Raw genomic sequence first — 19,920 nt, forward strand, 5'->3', positions numbered from 1 at the left:
AAGAATGCTTGAAAGCAGGCGAATGTTAAGGCGCTCGCCTTTCATGGCCCGTCGGCAAGTATTATCGCTGACGTGTTTCAGCCGTGCCCCAAGAATGAAAAGAAAACGCTGTCAGTGGAGACATTGACACGAGAACTATACATGTCCGCGACACACGCCATTCCTTCCCGCGCCTTGCTTTAACGCATGCCGCATTGATTGTCGGACTGCTGCAAACCCGCATAGCCGTCATTGTTGGACACGATACGCGTCTACTGCGTTTTTTTTGCAAGTAACAAAGGCTGCTGGAATCGCCGAAAACGTAGATAGCCTCACTCAGCGACGATTCGATGTTATCGCTACTCACTGACATGACACGCAGCGCTGATGATACTAATTTGAGACAGGAATGTGTCCATGGTTTGGAGGCATATTAGCAAAAAGGAGGATCAAAGAAATTGATAGGTCAGACATCCTTGGCGTGTCCCCTGGCACACCGAGGGGCTCTTGCTTCTTCGGCGTGAAACGAATGGACATAGTTTCTAGGAGTGCAGTGGTCGCCATGGTTACTGCATGGAAGCTTGGCTTCAGCAGTGACCACGTGTTTTGTGAATGCGCGCCAGTTCTGCATTGCTCTTAGGTATTTAGATGAGTTACGGTAAAGTATCTAAGAACATATAAAGCATGGGTCTGTAGGGCATACTGTGTTCTTATGGGAGGAGAAAAGAAGAGAATGTACACGGAACACACATAGCAAAATGATTGGCCCTACTCCTCAAAGATAGTGGTCTCTGCAGGCTGCTTCGAAATAGCTCACCATGAGAAGGCGAATCAAGAGTTTAGTAATCAGAAACCACCTTCTTTATTATCACATTCTCCGAAACTGAGTTGGATGACGTAGCACTCAGTTTGGCAAGAGGCAGAACGATGCCCGGTGAAGACTTTTCTAATGTAGAAAAGCATGAATAAGTGAAATTAACATCTCTCAACACACTATATGTGGACTAAAGCTTGATCTGATCAAAACATCGCTGGCTTGGTAAATGTTTAGTCCTATGAAATAAACTAGGTGGTTAGGACACTGGGGAAACAGCATTTCCGGTTTCTGTGCCTACTTCAAATTTCCGGTTGCGATTTTCGTACAGTATCATGTTTCACAAATCGTCAAATATCGGTACGCCATGGTCTCACCGCTTCTTTAGCTGCGACTTCCGTTGCTTTTTGGTGCGCGTGCCGCATGAAAAAGTCCCGGGACTTCTCACGGACCTCTCCTGCTTCTGTGATTCGTAAAGGACTTCGGCACCAACTGAGCTTGAGTGCTATGATGCACACATACCGTCGTGTTCAGATCAAAAGTCAACCCAGCTAGCATAGTCTCGCCTTAAAGCAGAAATGTCGCTCGATGCCCCAGGTTATCGCAAATCAGTGTGACGTGCGTGATATTGCTGAGGTTGCGGAAATCTTTGCCTAACAGCCTGGCCGTTCTTAGGTACTACATAAAAAAAAAGGCATCGCAGAGAAATGACACAGATAGGTGCGCACATTTGCTTCAATGAAAACGTATGGTCCTTGCCGTTAACACGGCATGAAGCATTTCGTAGCACCTCCTCAAATACATTTTCAGGAGTTGGAAAACAACACTCACACTCAACTCCAGCTGACATGTTCGTAACGCGGCGCGTTCTCGGTGTGACCGGCTCATAAAACGCGCGTGTGTACAGGACCCTGAATGGTTGGCTTCGGGTGTTCAAAACAAGATTGTGCGCTCACCGCTGCACTGTTCTCCCTCAAATTTCGCAGAACGATCGCATTTACTTGTCGACTTCGTTTATTATCACACCTGGCATGATTAGTCGCCTGTTTTTTAAGACAATAATGAGAAACTGTTTTCGCCTATGGAAAAATGGCGTCTGAAAAGCCGGCCCTGGCACAGACTTGTGTCGCCGAAGCAACTCCTTCCTGCTGGTGATATATATATATATATATATATATATATATATATATATATATATATATAAAGTGTCGCGCTGCACTCGTGGTTTTCTGCTGCGTCGGCTTTTTCAAGCACCACTGCGCATCAAAACGCGCCAAGCGTGACAACGTACTAGCTAGCCCGTGAGGAAGGGTGTTCTATAAGAAGCGCGTGTGACCTGTGATGACAAGCACCTATTTAGGCTTGTACTCAAGCTGGAAATAAAAAGAAATAATAAAAGCGTAAGTGGCATAACGGCTTCAATTTTAGTCTTGTGTTCTGGACATCCTGTCTTCGAATCGTGCCATCGAACAATTTTATTGCGTATGTTTTTACTATTCACAACAAAGTACATTGTTGAAAATGATGAATTTGCGAAGTCGTAAGGCCGTTTGAAGCCAAAGAAACTAATTTTAGGAAGATCCATACACTAACCCCCCATCTCATGCTGACTGGCTCCCCCTGCCTGCAGCTCCCGTAGGTGCTATAGCGCCAAAGTTCTCGCTTGTAATCTGAAACTGCATGCTAAATTTAAAACCAATAAACTCCATCTTCGATGCACCCTTCCTAGACTGCGCAATCCCGTTAAACGCGTTCGGCGTTAGAGGTCAGATACGTACGAAAATGTGCCTTGAACTCGGCAAAAAAGCTTTGCTTTAAGAATGTTTGCTTTCTGAATCATATCTGTGTTGAAGGAATAGCTGTCCCGATTCTGCTCCTTACCTCCATAATATCCGATGTTTGAAAATACAGTGTAACTCTTTTTGATATACGACAAATATGATTGCATCAACCAAACTTGCTAACTTCTCAAACTTCTTTTTTTTTTTTTGCATTCGCAGGTCCTGGACAACAACAGCGTGGGGACAGGGTCTTGTGTGCTGTCTATTTCACGGCGAAGTGTTCTTCTGCATACTTGAACCAAATTGCTTGACACATCAAGAAAGTCAAGGCAAGACGCAAGTTTGTCTCTGTGAAGTCGTCACTGAAAACAACGTGAAGAGGTTACGTTAAATTAAAAAAAAAATCCCCTGACGCTGGCTATAGCCTGGCAACTACGCAAGAAGAGACTAGGCGTGTAGGCTGCCTTCTGAAGTCCAGAGTTTGTCATACATTTTCGTAAAATGGCTGTATTTTAACATCCGCTAATACGTGCTCTTGTTAGTACAGGAATGAATTTCTTAAATGGCAAAGTTTCTGCTATACGTTTTCGAATAAGTTAGCCAACACGAGCTATAAGTGGGTTATTAAGGTGACATAGACTTCGGAGAACAAGCAGCATTGGAAGGCAAGCTGCAAGATGGATATTAAGGACCTGAAAGCCAAACATGGTATCGCCATGAGTCCTGAATTCCCACATGTCTGTAACGAGAGAAACTAGCCATAAGTACTTGTTGCAATCTTCGGAAACCTTGCAAAGCTGAAGCGAACAAGTGACCCGCAGTCTGTACCAGTAATAGGCGTTGACTCGTGACTAGCTGTATCTCGTTACCAGGTAACAACAGATGCAAACGCACACACATCGCGTTCTGTCATCGTGCTATCGTAATTATTCACTGAAGATACCGCCATCTGGCAATTATACTCTTCTGAGTGCTGCAAAAGCGTATTGTGCAGCCAAATGAGAACATAAGTTCTTCAGAAAGCGTCGAACTTCAGTCGACTCACATGTTCATTCCCAAGAAGAGTATGGCAGGCAAGCTTACCAGCTAGCCTTTAGTCTATCACTCGAGTGATACGCACCGCAGAAGAAAGAAACTCGAATGTTCGTTCCGTGGCCACCGTCTACCATGGAGGCCCCTATCACCCAAGACTGCTTCACTCTCAACGACACTACAATAGTCACCGACTGCGAGGGATTGGATGCCAACACCAGTTGGCGCACGCCATCGCCCGATGGGGAGCCGTCGTGGAATCAAACCTCCCTGCAGTTACCCCCGGGCCACGTCTACTTCGACTATCCCGAAGAAATGCTGGAGCCGTGGGTGATGAACGAGTACTTCTTTTTCATCGTGGTGACGTACTTGGTGACGTTCGCCATCGGTGTGAGCGGTAACTTGGTGGTGATCTCCGTGATGGCGGGCGACAAGTCCTCGAGGAACGTCACCAGCGTGTTCCTCGTCAGCCTGGCTGTGTCCGACTTGCTCCTCCTCACAATATGCGCACCGCTGGATGTGGCTCAATACTTGGTGGTCCGGTGGGACGCCAGCGGCACGGTGTGCAAACTGGCCGCCTACGCCGAGACGGTGTCCGCCTTCGCTTCGGTGCTCAACATGGTCGCTGTCACGCTCGAAAGGTAGGCGAACGTGTTGGTACCTCCTCCACAAAACAAGCTATGTAACGTTTATGTACGAAAAGATAGAGAAAGGACCTTGATCGTGCGCTCTAGCCCTCTCGGCACGTTATGTATCGACCGCGCACATCACACACCATGATCACACAGCATCACACAGCATCACACAGCACCTTCTGCATATTCGCCCCCCCCCCCCCCCCTTGTGCGGAGAATCTGAAATGATTCGCGGGAGCTCCCCCAAAAATTCCGAATAGCTGATTTGTACAACACTGTCTCCGACTGCGGAAGGAAGAGCAAAATGGTGTCGTTCCTGGCGTAGCCCGCTACGCGAGAAGTAGAAACGGGTTATGTGGCGGCAAGAGATGGGGAGCTTTCCTTTTGACTCTTCGAACGATCGAGAGTGCGAGAAGCATTTTCATCCGGAAAGGCACCACTTGTGATCGAGTGTGCGTCATACAAGCCACTGTTGTGACGAAGTTTCGCCAAAGAGCAATGTAGGGCCGACGTCTTTTCGCGAGTGTTTGAGTGCGCTGAAGTGGGCTGATTGGCGCATGTTGAAAAAATATCGAACGGTGCAACAAGCTCAGGTAATTGCGGACGAGACAATGCTGTCTGTAGTAGACGCTTCGTTCATAGAGAAATAAGCCGTATTTTGGGCACAAATAAAGTTTTTTTTTTTTTTTCCTTGAAGAAAAATTCTGTCTTAACCCTGCCCAAGCAGTTACTCTACATATCGTCCAGCCATTTGGGCTGTTCGATACCGCAAATGTTTGAAGGCCTCCCGGGCTACTTGTCGAAAACAGAAGTCGACAGCTCCATGGTTACTACAAGGGCAAAGAAAATCGTAGCCTCAGAAAGCAAACCTGGCACTTTTGACGTCTGAATTTGTCACTGGTGTTACTTGAGCAGTGGGTGCGTCGACACAAGACTCACTCTGGCACATCGTTTACGGTAGTGACCCCGTTGTGCACCGCATTTATTCAATTTAACTGCTCACTTCCAGGATAACGGTTCATGCACGTTCAAGAGCATTTTAGCTAACTTCATACTAATAAAAAGGCACTTAAAAACTGCAATAGTAATGTACACTATATGAATCTGCCAGATAAAGAGATTAGCTACGTGCGTATTGTCCTCTTTTCTAATATCCAGATAAACATGCCGTTGTCACCTGCGCCGTGCTCACAGCTGCGAAAGAGCTGCAATATGTTGTGGACCGTTAGGCGTAAATCTATAGCAACGCTTCGTTGGGGAGCTCCGCAGCAATGGCATCGCAAGCGCCGCACAGTTGCTTCCATTGGCATCTGCTAACTTGGTGGTTGCTGCTCCGAAGTTAGCTGTCGTAAGATGGCGTAATATACACGAACGTAATCTTGTAAAGTAATATCGGTCAGCAACGTTTAAGTGCGGTGGACTCCACACCACCAGCGCAACACCACGGAAGAGCATTTTCTCGTCACTCGACTGCGCCCAAAGCTACACCTTCACTGCAAACATATGCCCATATATTTCCTCCACGCAAATGAGTGGAATACCGAAATGTCAAATAAGCCTAAATGATGACCGTGAAATCATCATGCAACCGAGTCATTGCAACGAAAACTGACAACCCAAAGCCAATAATAAAACCAACGTCAATAAGCCAGCCAATTCACGAATGAATGAAACGATACCACCGTCGATCGTAGCATTTTTCTCTGCAGTTGCACCCATAGCGGTAGCTACTCTCTATCAAGCTTGCCCGAAAACTTAGTTACAAAAAAAAAAGCAGTATTAAGGGATTCCATATGTAATGAGGCACTAATCTACCACGGCCTTTCAAAGTTTGTCGTTGTTGCTTGTGGCAACACATAATCTACCGAGCGCTGAATTCCCCTTAAAGAACTCCCAGGGGATCAACATTTTGCCGGAGCCCCACACTACGGCGTCTTTGTTAGGCCGTGCGTTCCTTTAGATTGTTGAGGCATCTCAATAAACCTGCCAATCCACTAACCAAAGAAATGAGTAATCAGTGAATTATCTGCATCCTTTTCTAATTGTGGTGCACGCTTTCCCCGATCGCAGGTTCGTCGTGATCGTGTTCCCAATCCACTCGCGCACCGTGTGCACCATGAGCAACTGCAAGAGGCTCATGTGGGGCGTCTGGCTCGTATCCCTCGTCGTTGCCCTGCCCATGCTCTTCGTAAAGGTAAGACGCGGTGCTATTCAAGTTACTACTAACTCTAGACGTACAACTGCAAAGGGGCTGTAGCGTTCCGACTCTTTCATCCTTGTTGTTGTTGTTTTGCGTTCCCGGCAACCGTATGTTGAAGTAGGGTTTCACAATGTACCAGCATCATAAGTACAAACGCGAACAATCCCTGAACCACTCCGATGTGTTTTTTCTGTTTCGTGGCTCACCTGCGATGTTAACAGTGGCCTAAAGACGCCAAAACATATCTTCTTTTACACTGATGTATGCTTAGAAACCAGATACAGAGCGAAAACGTGCCGCATTTTCATGTAATTACGCGTAAAAGGTGTTAGGATAAGTTATTTCCTGTCCACGTTCCAATTTCGCTCGTGGTACAAGTCAACGCACGACCTTCTGAGTTTGTGTTGTCTTACAGCCATGTCCAGTGTCTAATATTGGCCCCCTCGGTGCTTTCGTCGATGTATCACAACTTTTCCTATCAATGGAGGAACTTTGGGAAATAAAGTTCACTTTTGTAAGGTTAAAACCAGCGCATAGAAGATGTAATGCAGCCGCGTAGCGTCGATGTAGAGCGACCCTGGGCTCACGCGCAAAAGATATTGTGTCTGTAGCGACGCGGTGGCGTCTAACGCAGCCCGAAGTGTTACACGTCCAAACGTATCGCTGTAGTGCGACGTTCGGTCCGAAACAGCGACGTAAGCTCCTTGAACTCTCCAGGGTGGCTATGAAGCAGACAAATCGGAGTGTAGTGTACAAGATGGATATCATGTTTGAGCGTATATCCACATGCTGTAACATTTAGCACATTTTTGTCGACGTGAGATGAAGTATCACACATTTAACAACCAGTATTAAATTATACGCAAATTAAACTAATACATGGATAAGAGCAAGTCACATATAAAGCCTGTCACGTCCTTGAGGTTTTTGTATAATGCCTCCTTCCTCTTTCCCTCTTTTCTGAAAAACAAACATCATAAAAAAACCGGCTGTACCTTCTGCTCTCGCACATGCATTGGTAGACAAAATGCCACCAAGCATGGTCCCTTTCCGGGCACCTCTGCAATAACACGCCGCCTTAATGTAGGAGTAAAACCTTGACGACAGTAATACATTTAGTATCATTTCTGTGTATACATCCATGTTCGACGAGCACGCCGCGTGTGTTTTCTCAGAGGACTCTATCTTCATTGAACGTTGTTTCAGTGAAATATTCCACAAGGACTCATACTTAAACCTCGCTGCGCAGAACGTGATCCAGACAACGTTCACGAACTATCGGGTGAACGTGACCATCTACAGATGCAAGGACGAGCACGATTGGCAGGGCCAGTCCGTGTCGTGGTACCGCCTTGTCACACTGTTCGCTCTACCGTCGGTGGTCATGATCGTCTGCTACTCGTGGGTCATCCTAGAACTGTGGGTCAGCACGAAGACCATGGACCAGCTCACTCAGTCCGCAAAGTTTAGGTACGCACAAGGTTTTGTACATTTTTACAGCAGCACGCTATTTTCAAGCAGTCAGCGCAACAAAGCGTTTACACCAAAATTGGTATTTAGGTTGCCTTGTATGCAAGCACGACGAAATAATAAAATGATATAAAAACAATGCAAAAAACGTTCGCTGGCGTTTTCAACTCACACTGTAATATGAAGACGGGAGGCAAATTGTAATCTAGGTAGAACATTTATTAAAAGTACATGTCAAGAATTCGTTCCTCGCTGTCATCTGAGTCGAAGTTAGTCTATACTTTATTTTGTCATCTTGCAGACTAGTTCTTTGGCACATATCGTTTTTTTTTCTTTATATACAACAACCCGACATGTTCACGTGTCAATATGTTCCGCGGCATCCTGAACGTGATTACTTTCAGGCTGCTTTCCTGCATGCTATTTTAACACTAAAATTCTCTACAGGTGCCACAGTGATCTTTTTGCTTATGACGAGGAAAAGAAACAGAGCAGTGTTGATGACTTTGTGATCACATTGTATTATGATGCGCATCACAGAGTGCTCCTCTTACGAGTAACAATAATTGCCTGTGAATCCTTATTGGTATATGTTTTCCTCCTACTCTAGAATGAGAAATTTCCAGTGTGATTTCTGAGTTATATATCGCTTGACGACTGAATCTGCTGCATTAATGGATCCACCGGTACGTTAGGATGAGGTTGATTAACCGACGAGGCTGGTTAATCCTAGGAGTTACAGCTCCAACAACGTTGGGTGCACAGTACTTTAAAATAATAATTTCGCCTGTTGCAGTTACCAGTGCCAAGCTCCCACGACGCCGAGACTGGGTTCTCTTCCCAGTCCAGCACAGCAGCAGCCTAACTGTAGGCTCATCCTTCGGGGTCATGCCAACTCCGACATAAGGGACGTCAAGAGAGCACGCCAACAGGTACGCGTTCACAAAAAAAGGACATAGTGTCAACTAACATGAGCATCGTGATTTTATATCGGTAAGGAAGTAAAGTGAGATCTGCTTCTTTCATAATGATGTAATTTGGAGCAATGACCTACTTATATGCAATTATCTCCTGTTCGTATATTGAATCAGTATAGAATCTATGTTAATTGCACCATACCAGTTCCCTTACGAAATGGTTAGTGTTTTTTATCGAACTCCGAAAATGGCCAAGACATCCTCATGTCAGTGTTGGTAATAGTAATACGAAATCTGTTGTTTAAGATGAGGTGCATTGCTGAATCCTTGCACTTCATTATAAGTGCAGCTCATTCCATATATATATATATTTCATTGTATGCAGGTCATCAAGATGCTCATCCTCGTGGTGATCCTCTTTCTGCTTTGCTGGGGCCCCCGGCTCGTCATGGAAATCGTCATCAAGTGCTGTCTCAATGTGTTCAACCACGGCGTGTACGCTGTGCGCGTACTCTTCTACCTGCTGCCGTTTGTGCACAGCTGCCTGAACCCCATCGTCTACTGCTTCATGTCCAGCAAGTTCCGACGCCGCATGGTCCGATGCTGCCACCGCACCTGCTTCGCACCTCGCTGCCGCGTCAAGTCCGCCACCACCAACAACCGTTGTTCGTCCAGAAACGGCACCACACGTCTCGGTTCGACGTACACGTTCACGTCGTACGCCACCTCGACGGTGGCCATCCCGTCTTCGATGACGCAGGTACCGGGCGATCCGCTCGCTTTGTGACAATCGCCCTGCCCGCCGCTGCACCAGCGCGGCGCTCTGCAGCTGAAAGCTACCGGTGCCAAAGTAGCCAAGAAGAAGAGCGCTAAGCAGCAGAATCGTTGCAGGGACGCCACGATTGAGGACTTCTTGTGAGTGGATGAACAGAGGGACGGCACGTTTACTCGGAGAAATGTGCATAAAATACTCGCGGCATCACATAGGTGATATCAAGGGTTCTGTGACAGTGAAGAAGCTCCGCATTGGAGTCCAGGTGCGATCGTTTTCCACGAAACGTAAAACGTGAGCCAGGTGTTTTTTGGATTCTGTCTAGAACTCTTCACGGTGACTCATTTGTGATTTGGAGTGTTCTTGTCAAACAGTGACACGGACACTTACGGACATTGATGCGTGTTCAGGATGTGACGAATTGCGTAAACTGGTCCCCCGGTGATCCAAAGTGACTGCATGTGCAAAGTGAGAGGGTGTATTCAACCGCGCCAGCCGTTTAGGTTGAGCACATTCAAACGGTAATTTTGGAACCACGCTTCAGATTCATACACCGCGGCATAAAGCTGATGGAGCAGTAATGTTTCTGAAAAAAATTACTTGTTTGTGGATGGTTCGGTCGTAACTTGACAGCGCAGCCCATTTCTGAGCCTAAGGCGTCGTTACCACAAGTTATTTGCAATATGAACGCCGCCGCAGCATTTGTAGTGCTTATGCTACAGTGTCGACCCTGAGAAGGACCCCAAGTGTATATATTAGAAAGGAGCAAGGAATTTTTCACTAAATCTTTCATTTACTCACTCGAAGACTTTAAAAAAGTAAGCTTAATTTGAGAGGTAAGGCGATTTGCACTGACGTGATATACCATCACCAGGAAAATGGTGGAACACACGGCTGCAGTTAGAAATGTCCGTATTAATAGAAGGTTCGCGGCCTCATGCTTTGAGAAACGTGTACATATTTATGTTTAACGGCTTGCTTGAAATCAAAAAGTGTCCATGGAATGTCGGGTGTTTCCTTTTGGGCGAGTGACGACAATGTTGTATTTTCCCCTCTGCGAGTCGTACCTCTGTAGGTTGCGACATTCGAGAGCGTAACTTCGGTCCATTAAAGCTATATTTCTCTTCAGGCTTCGGCGAAGCGGACCACTGTTGAGAGAGAATCTCATGAATACAATTTTCTTGAACGGAATAGCGTGTTGCAACGCATTTCTCCCAATATGTTTGCTCCATGTCTGCGTATGACTTGGAAAGGCTGTTTGTGATTTGTGTGTAAATGTGAGCGGAATATTACTGCGGTGGAGTGCTGAACTATTCGTAAGTTCCCTTGCATGGCTGTTTCTCCCAATGACCCACACCGTGCGCGTCGTTTCTCACCTTGTTCGGATCTGACTGAGCCAGTATTCTATCAGCCATGTGGATATGAACGCCATGTTCTTTTTTCTTCACTGATAATGAAGGCATGAAAACCTGAGGCAAGTAGACCTGCAAGCATACTCTTCGTCATTCGAGATTGTGGTGTGCAGGCAAGCGGAAAGAATGCCGTGCTGTATTGCATTGTTAGCGCTGTTTGTTGTTAGCGTGATAAACATGAATGTGTTGGTATGTCCTGTTTGTAAAAACAACAAAAACAATATTGTTCTCGCCTTCAAGTTATCGTGTGAAACACTTGTTATTCGTGTCTAATGGTTGTGTTTTCCCATGATGCCGCGATGGTTTCAACATGTACTTTGTACGCATGAGGGTTAGTTAAAGTTTCCTATAAGAAATGTCGCGCTCAATATGGCAGTGCTGATTTTTCGTCCATAATTTTCCAAAAACTGGGTGGTGCAATGTACCTAAATATTTGACTGGTGCTTGTTCTTCTGGTGCCATTGATAGTGTAATGCTCCGAATGCAATGATGCCATTTGTTGTGAATTTTGTCTTACCTATGTCAGCTACTAGTTGTTAAATGCAAGAAAACAACAAGGAAATGACACTAACGCTAACACTGTTATTACAGCGTTAGTATTTGACTCCTAATCACACTTAGTAGAATATATCTCTAATCACCTTTCTTGCGGTTTTAGTATGCTAAAAGCAAAAGAAAGGACAAGGGTTGCTAAAGTATAACGAGACACAGAGCCAGTGCTAAAAATGTTCGGCAACACTTCTTACAAGCTTTAGGTGAGCATGCTGACGTTCGGCGTATTTTATGTTGTTACGTGCTTGTGAAAGTCTTCTATTCCTGCCTGACCTACGAGCTCGAAGAGCCTCAATAAACGAGCACCGCAAAGTACTCCATGTGGATCCATCCAAATTCATCCTTCATCTTTTTGCAATCCAGTCACGGTACGTGTTGTGTAATAATGCCAATGTAGGTGTGCTGCCCGCTATTTCAGAGAATGATTTCTTTCTGTAAGTGGTTTGACAGCGCCAGAACGTGAGTCGCACTTTTTCTAGGGCCGTATCTGATATCTACGGAAATTTCCAAATCGAGAATACCAGCACGTATGGAGCACCGCAACGTTTAGGAGAATACCGAATGTTTGCTTTTCTTTCTCGTGTAGCTCCCGTAAACAAATGCTTATTATCACTAAATACCATAAATTTATTTAATTTAACAAGCTCGTGAAATTTTTGGTCCCTCTATGCCGTAGACGCAAACTTCTGTGCCTGATTCAATGGAAGCGATGTCTTAGCGGCTGAAGTAACATTACGCTGAACCTTCAAATCGATGGCAAGCACCGATTTTCTCAAAACATATAATCTGTCTTGCACCATTCCTAAGGTACTCCTTTATTTTTCATACTGCGTGATAAGAATAAGCAGTTCCGTGGCACAGTGCAGCTACATACCGGGCGTGCGCGTAGGAAAACATAAAGAGGAGAATGTAGAGAACAATATATTTGTTAAAACAGGCATACTACGCACCTCCTGCTAGAGAGAGGGTGAAACATTACCCAAGCAGAAGCAAAATACTGTCTGCGTTCTTTAGAGCCGTGGTTGAGGTGTCCACCACCGTTTGAAACGGTTACCGCGGTGTCTTGCTTTTTATGACAACTTATTTCTCCTCCACTTTAAACGGAAGAAATGCTTTCAAGGTAAGTGGACAACGAATCCCGCTGTCAGCACGGTAAGTCGACAAATAATGGCTGCAAGCAGGCATATGATATTGTGGGCACTTATATTCGACCTTGTATAGGAGGAATACAATCCCGCGTCAATACCTGGCTTACTGATTCCTTGAAATGGTATGGACAGAGTGTATTCTAGGTTCTTGATGTGAAGCCACACCTCTGGCAGTATGTCCTCCTATCGTATTTTATGGCATATTGCTATAACATTGGTATTAAAAATAAAAAGAGCAAATTTCAAGTTGACGTGAGTCTAGAATCACCGAAATGGGCGTAATGTCGAATAGTAAAGTATCACCGTTTCTTCAGTGGTACGCTTTAAAACAAAGGCGATGATGATGTTGATGATGATGAATGCAGGTGGATCAAGCCTCGCGAATCAGCCTGTCCGAGAGCCGACATTCAAGAAAGTGGAAGAAACGCAAGTGGCCTCGATTTATGACATTCGGTGCGCTGTCATTAGGAAGCGAAGTGCAGGACGGGTAAGCAAGGTGACCTGCACAGCTGTAGGAGGAACACAATGCGAGCCAGTAGTCCGTCGATCACCCAGCGCGCGATACCGCGCCGGCTCGCCCACTTCCCGACACAACGCTCCGAAATGAGTTTACGAAATGTTATTAACCGTAGGCTGCGTTCCATATCCACCAGGATGATTCAATCCCAGGGGTCTCGCCCTGTCACGGAAGCACTTAGAAGGCCGTCCCCAATAGCGTGTGGGGCGCTTAAACGTTGAAGGTCTGCAATTTAACATTTCCGCTCTGTCGCGAGTCCCGGACACTCCAACAAGGTGTTTAATATAGCGTGAGTCTTCTAGGGCACACGTATAGCTAACTCGTCGAATTAAATCTCATAGCCATTCCGTTGGAGTGTGCGCTCACCCTCTTCGGAGTCGATGCATCAGGGAAGCCTCTAGTTTACACAGACCCTCTGTCAGATACGAATTCTAGAATGGTGACCATAAAGACTGAAAACAACTGCTGATGGATTCCTTTGGAAGACACTGAGAGTCTCTAAAAGCCGTCGTTGTTAGACCGACTTCAAAGGCATCCTGGGCCAGTCTATCAATAATTTCTATCAATGCCCAAACCCTACATGCGACGGAATGCATGGCAACTTTATCATGTGTGCTAGGCTGCGGAGCTTCTTTAGAAAGGTTGAACAATGTGTCTGCCTACTTTTGCAGAACAAAAGCAATAATTGTATCCCGTGCATTTTTTATTCGTGTATCAGAGAAATGTAAGAGGTGTCGTCATGGTACGGTAGGAGTAAAACTGGCGCTACAGAAAAAATAGAACAAGTTTTGCCGCTACTTGTATCAAAACTAGCAAGAATACAACGGTTAAAAAACTATGATAACGACAATAACTAAATATACCTTACTTAGTTCCAAAGCCTTCATTAAATAAAGTCTTGCCTAAACATATATTGCGGAATTATATATTGGGGTTGTAGTGTGAACGCTTTAAAATTCTCAAGGAACATATAAATGCTAGGTATAGTTTAGAGTAGTTTCAGCAAATTCATCATGACAGTGCAAGAGGATTTAATGAGGAAAGAAGGGTTCTGCCTCACTGTACGCAAGAAATCTTTTGTGAGGAAATGTCTAGAGCACCGGTGAAGTTTAGAATCCAGGAACCTCTGCTTTAGTCTTAGGCTTCCGACCACGTGGGCAACCGCATACGATATGCAACGTTCCTTAATTTCAATATGCAACGACCAATCAAACGCTTTAAATGTTTGGCTACAACTGTTTTCTTGATACGGTAACCAATTTATCCAAAATAATTAGCGAATAAGACATCTTAGAGCATTTACTGACGTCCGCATTGGCTTATAAAGCCTTTACAAATTAAGAGTTCTGAACTTGACTGCATTCGTTCAAAAAAAGCGACCGGAATACTGCAACACTTTCCATTCCATTTTAGTCCTATTCTCACGTCGTCAGTGGTCTCGGCGATACTTCGCCAACTCCATCCCACGTAAACTGCGGATCACGTGAGAGAAACAGAATCGAGTGAGTGGAAGCCTCACGTTTTACAAATCCTGACTTCCATGCTGAAGCTTGCGCTAAATTGCGTTCACGTATGATACTGTAACTTGAACGGAATATTTGATACCAGGAATACACCACTTCTTTGTCGCCTATTTTAACAGAAATGTTGTGATCGGTTTAATGCTTAGAGACAGTAAAAATTTTCGATACGTTGGTGCATGCCGGCGCAGCACAATAATTTTCTTTGGTGACCTACACAAATTGTCAAAATTATTGTTTCCAGTGTACCTAGAGAGTTAGAGATGGAGATTCAAGCTTTAATTGTGGGCTGGAGATGTTAGCCTGGCTGCTCGCCTGACATGCTACTCCAAGTGCTCGGTGATGATTGTGATCTATACAATGATACGCTGTTAACAGCACATACGGTCACACACACACACACACACACACACACACACACACACACACACACACACACACACACACACACACACACACACACACACACACACACACACGCACACGCACGCACACGCACACGCACACGCACACGCACACACGCGCACGCACGCACGCACGCACGCACGCACGCACGCACTAACTATTGAGATATTTACAAGTTTCGTTAAGGCTCGTGGCCTAGGTGTCCCTAGCGACACTGCTCCTAAGGCTATGAAGTTTCTAACCAAAAATTTTCTTCTGTCTGTGTTGTTCTCCCTATATCGCATTAGCGGGTATGGTGTTGCGCTGCTAAGCACGAGGTCGCGGGATCAAATCCCGGCAGTTGCGGCTGCATTTCGATGTGGACGAAATGCAAAAACGTCCGCGTCACGCACATTGGGGGCATGTTAATGTTCCGTAGTGGTTAAAATTATTCTAGAGTCCCCCACTACCACGTGTCTCATAATAAAATCATGGTTTTGGCGCATAAAACGCCTGAATGCATTCCCTCATTAATTCTCCCCCCATCGCTATGCCTGTACTATGCAAAGAAAAATATATTGGCTAATAGCCTCACATTGATTGATTGGCCGATTGCTCGATTGATTGATTGATGGATTGATTGATTGATTGATTGATTGATTGATTGATTGATTGATTGATTGATTGATTAATTGATTGATTGAGTCGCGGTATTTTGCGTCACCAAGCGTTGCTGGGGTTATGAGAAATGCTGTAGCGAAGATTATTTGACCACCTGAATTCCCTTAGCAAACACCTAAATCTCAATGCAACAGCGTTTTTCTTTTCGCTTATTATTTTATTCATTTCACTCCCATCGAATTGCGGTCGCCGCGGCCATTAGACGAACCTGCGACCTCACGCTCTATAGCGCAACGCTATAGCAATTGAGTCATCAATGCAGGGTATATTCAAGTTACGCCATCGGATGTCTTTTCCAGATGTTCGTCCTTAGATTGATGGAACTCGTCGCAGCTGCCCGCACTTCTTAATAAAGACGGGAAGAGGCACACGATGTCGCCGTCCCTTACGTAAATAAATGTAGCAAGAGGTAACTTTTCCGGAGTAAACATCGTCACTTCGGGCAGGAGAAGTTCAAACTTGCGGGAACCTGTTGTCCACTGCGCAGACCCAACCGAGTTTTTAATTAAGTTCTTCCACGTGAAGAAACTCTGTCACCTCCGAGAGCACCTGACGTCGCTTGACACATGTCGCGCCAATTTTAATCTCAGAGATCGCTAACAGCGTCGTACGCGCTGAGGCGCCGCGGGAGCTGGACCCACATCCTCGAAAGCAGTTTGCATATCGCGCGCCAGTGAATTTTATGAGACAGCGCGCGCGGCCGCTTCGCGTTTGCTTTTATGTGCATTGACGCTTGCAGCAATGAGAACGCTATCAAATTACAGCCGCGTTTGGCATCGCACAGCTTAAAGGACGTGCTAGGGTATCAGCAAAGAGAATAAGGGGATCTGACTGGCTTGAGTTTTGTTAGGCAGATATGAGGATAGATATGAAACTACACCAAGCATAGCGGAAAATAATTGTCCTCTTTGAATGAAACGTAGCAATGATAAGGGGCAAAATCAAGAACCATTCCACTCTGTGAAGAACGACGGAAAATAAGCGCACAGGAAGACACACACGAATAGCCGAGAAAGACACTACAGACGCTAGCTCACATCTATCTAATTTGCAGCCACTCCGGCAAATATATGCGGAAAGGAAGACGTGCGCAGTGCCCAACAACAATGGAAAAACATAGTGGCAAGGTAACCCAAACCATTAAAACAATCCCACACGTTCAAGATACTCGATTTCTGCCCTGACTGGCTTCACCAGACGTATCGCTCACACATTTACCTCCCCTTTTCCTGAGATAAAAGGCTTCCAATAGTTCACTCGCAGTCTTATCGCGACCTTTGCCTAGGATTCTTATGCCACTCTGTCGAGATTCACACGCTGCGCAGTTGGCGCAACGATCAGCGAAATTTGTCCCACCTCCCCTAATAGCCCTCAGATGATACCCTGCTCTGTTCGTGTGCGTCTTCCTGCGCGCTTATTTTCCGTCGATCTGCAATGCACCACCTAGCTCGTCTGCAGGCGCTGTTAAACACACTTCGAAAGTGGACAACCAGCAATGCTGTTTAGCAGAATACACAGAGGTGACACAGAATTTCGAACAAAGGTAAGAACTCATTTATTGTCTCGACGGGTGGTCATCATTACGGAAGGTACGCACACACATATATCGTCTTGATCGCTGGGTCATTATTATATAGTCGCGATGGTAATGACGATGGTCTTGTGGTCGGTATGGTACACATTGGTCGACTCGGGTACACCGTTGGACACTTTCTTAGCCAAAGTCAAATCTGTGCACGACCAATAGCTCGTGTTCAATTAAACGCTCTGCTCGGCAGCTGCTGGTTTTATTATTGTGCTCCTGCGTGGATGACCACCACCACCATCTCCGGGAGCAGGACGAAACTAACCACGCACGTGGTTGGTGCGCTGCTGCCCTGAAGAGCCGGCGGAAAGGAGGCACTCGCGAAGTGTACACCGTTTCTTTGTAGGCGCCGCCATATTGTGAACGCAGTGGCGCCGCCTATGAGCGGCGCCATACTGGCTTGGGTGAGAGCGGTGTTTTGCATGGCAGATGTACGCTCGGCCGTAGGTTCTGGCGTTTGTTTTCGCGGTCATGCGGTCTGTTCGGTATGACGTGCGTCTTCTACTTAGTAAACGGTTCTGTGAGACGTGCTGAAGTGGTTTAAGACGTCGTGGCCGGAGTTTCTGCTGGCGTTGAGGTGGACAGAACACGCAGCGCGATGTGTCCGCGCATATTTGAGTCTACAATCAGCCGCGGCGATCAATTGTGTATGTCTGAATGTTCCATTCACTAATGTGACCTTATTGCAGTATTATCCTTTATTTATAAGCTGCGGTTTAGGAGCCATGAAACATAAGCGACGGTGGTAACAGCCTGGTTACCGTTCTGCTACGATAGGAGCTGTGATGTTATACTTTGACAAGCGTTCAAACTGTTCGCAGCAGGTTACATTGCGTGAAAACTTGGTTCCATGGATGAGGTTTCCGCCCTTGAATAAAATAGTTTTGGCTGGTAATAGCAGCATACCTAACAGTCTGAATTAAGCTTGTCCAGCAAAGGGACCGCTTACGAACTGCCCGAGCGTCCTAAGCAGTGGTAGGTGCTGGATTACAGATATCTTTGTTCTATATACCGCATGGTCCAAGCATACGGCATCAGCGGTTATGTATCTATAAACGTTGTGCGGCGTGACCATGCGAGGTCGTATTGCGGCGTTAGCCCGTTTTCCCTTGCTTTTTCGAGAAAAAGGATGATAACCGAATTTTTTTTTCGGTTGTGTTCGTTCCGTTCTCTACGACACACTCACACGTATTACAGAAATTTTGTCCTCAAAAATAGCCATCGCATTTTTTTATGCGATCCCTCTCATATATTATGGCTGTATACAGGCGAAAAAGGCAATGCCGAAGCGCACAGCTTACATTTGTATCGTGCTGGCTCGCCAACTGCAGTGATCGCTGTGTTGAGCAGCGCTATCGGCCTCATGCAGGAAGGCTAGCGTAGACATATAGTAATTTCCAGCCTACTAGACTTGAGATGCGCGAGAACGATGCCGTTGCATCACAAATATTTGATAGGGCCTGCCGCTTAGATGTTTCGTGGTTGCCTTAGGTTGGCCGTGCACAAGCATGCGCTCTTATGGTTTGTTTTACTCCTTACGCCAAGTGATCAGACAGTGAGCTGCTTTATCATTTAATGCTGGTAATACAGAGACACCGGTTTTCTTTGTTGAATTAAAACCGATATAAGCAAAATAGTTCACAACACATACACACCGCGACTGATAAGGTGCGTATACCACGGCTGATAAAGCGCGTCACATTTTTGCGCCCCCAAGACATATTTCCGCCTACTGTAGTTACCGATACACCGAAAGGCTTCCCTGGCGACCTTATATGAACGGACATGGCGTAAATTTCACAAAGTACGATCTAAAACATCTCGAAATCGTTCTGCAGCACGCGGCAGCAATACTTTCAAGCAGCGCCGCACCGGATCGCGCAACGCGACGGCGCCGAGTTTTCGCTCGCGCACATGAAAATTTCACCGACAGGCTAGCTATAAAAAGCTTCTCTGTAAAATAGGTACAATGGTGGACGAAAAGGGTTACGAACTATATTCAAAGAGAAGCGAAGCATAGTGGCGGGCGGCAGAAATTTAGGTGGGCGGATGAGATTAAGAAGTTTGCGGGGACAACATGGCCACAATCAGCACATGACCGGGCTAGTCGGAGAAGTATGGGAGAGGCCTTTGCCCTGCAGTGGTCGTAGCCAGGCTGATGATGATGATGATGAATATGATGAATATGATGATTATGATGATGATGATGATGATGATGATGAATAGACTACTGGCCGCAGGTGGCAGCCGAACACACATTTCCCGCGTTGCGGTACACTCGTTGCTCACTTAGTCCAATGCGTAATGCGTGAAAAGCATCGCACCCGAAAATGCGGAAGATGAGGGTTCGGCTCCCACTTACGGCCAGCTGTCTCGTCCACCACTTCCATGGGCCTTTGCCTTATTTTTTCCCAGTTTTATTTAAACTCGTTTAAAGCAAAATATTGCCAATTTGTAACACACCGAAAGACGGCAATGAAAGCAAAGTACTCGTGAGATTTGGAGCTTTGTCTTCATGAAA

The 19,920-nt window shown here is 45.8% G+C and overlaps 1 protein-coding gene across 1 annotated transcript; it reads left to right on the forward strand.

The window, feature by feature from the left end:
• Positions 1-3,096: 3,096 nt before the first annotated feature.
• LOC140214212 (cholecystokinin receptor type A-like) lies at positions 3,097-11,879 on the forward strand. The gene is made up of 5 exons (XM_072285573.1): positions 3,097-4,247; positions 6,312-6,435; positions 7,691-7,911; positions 8,708-8,843; positions 9,214-11,879. Exons 1-5 carry the CDS (start codon positions 3,715-3,717, stop codon positions 9,613-9,615), a joined length of 1,416 nt encoding a protein of 471 aa, XP_072141674.1. The 5' UTR covers positions 3,097-3,714; the 3' UTR covers positions 9,616-11,879.
• Positions 11,880-19,920: the final 8,041 nt, after the last annotated feature.

The sequence above is a fragment of the Dermacentor andersoni genome, chromosome 11, assembly GCF_023375885.2.
Source record: "Dermacentor andersoni chromosome 11, qqDerAnde1_hic_scaffold, whole genome shotgun sequence".
Taxonomy (NCBI): domain Eukaryota; kingdom Metazoa; phylum Arthropoda; class Arachnida; order Ixodida; family Ixodidae; genus Dermacentor; species Dermacentor andersoni.

Bases quoted from the DNA above. Each gene is read 5' to 3' on its own strand.
- LOC140214212 (XM_072285573.1), top strand. From the start codon at position 3,715: ATGTTCGTTCCGTGGCCACCGTCTACCATGGAGGCCCCTATCACCCAA. The intron at 7,912-8,707 runs GTACGCACAAGG...CGCCTGTTGCAG, and splicing joins ACTCAGTCCGCAAAGTTTAG to TTACCAGTGCCAAGCTCCCA. The intron at 8,844-9,213 runs GTACGCGTTCAC...CATTGTATGCAG, and splicing joins TCAAGAGAGCACGCCAACAG to GTCATCAAGATGCTCATCCT.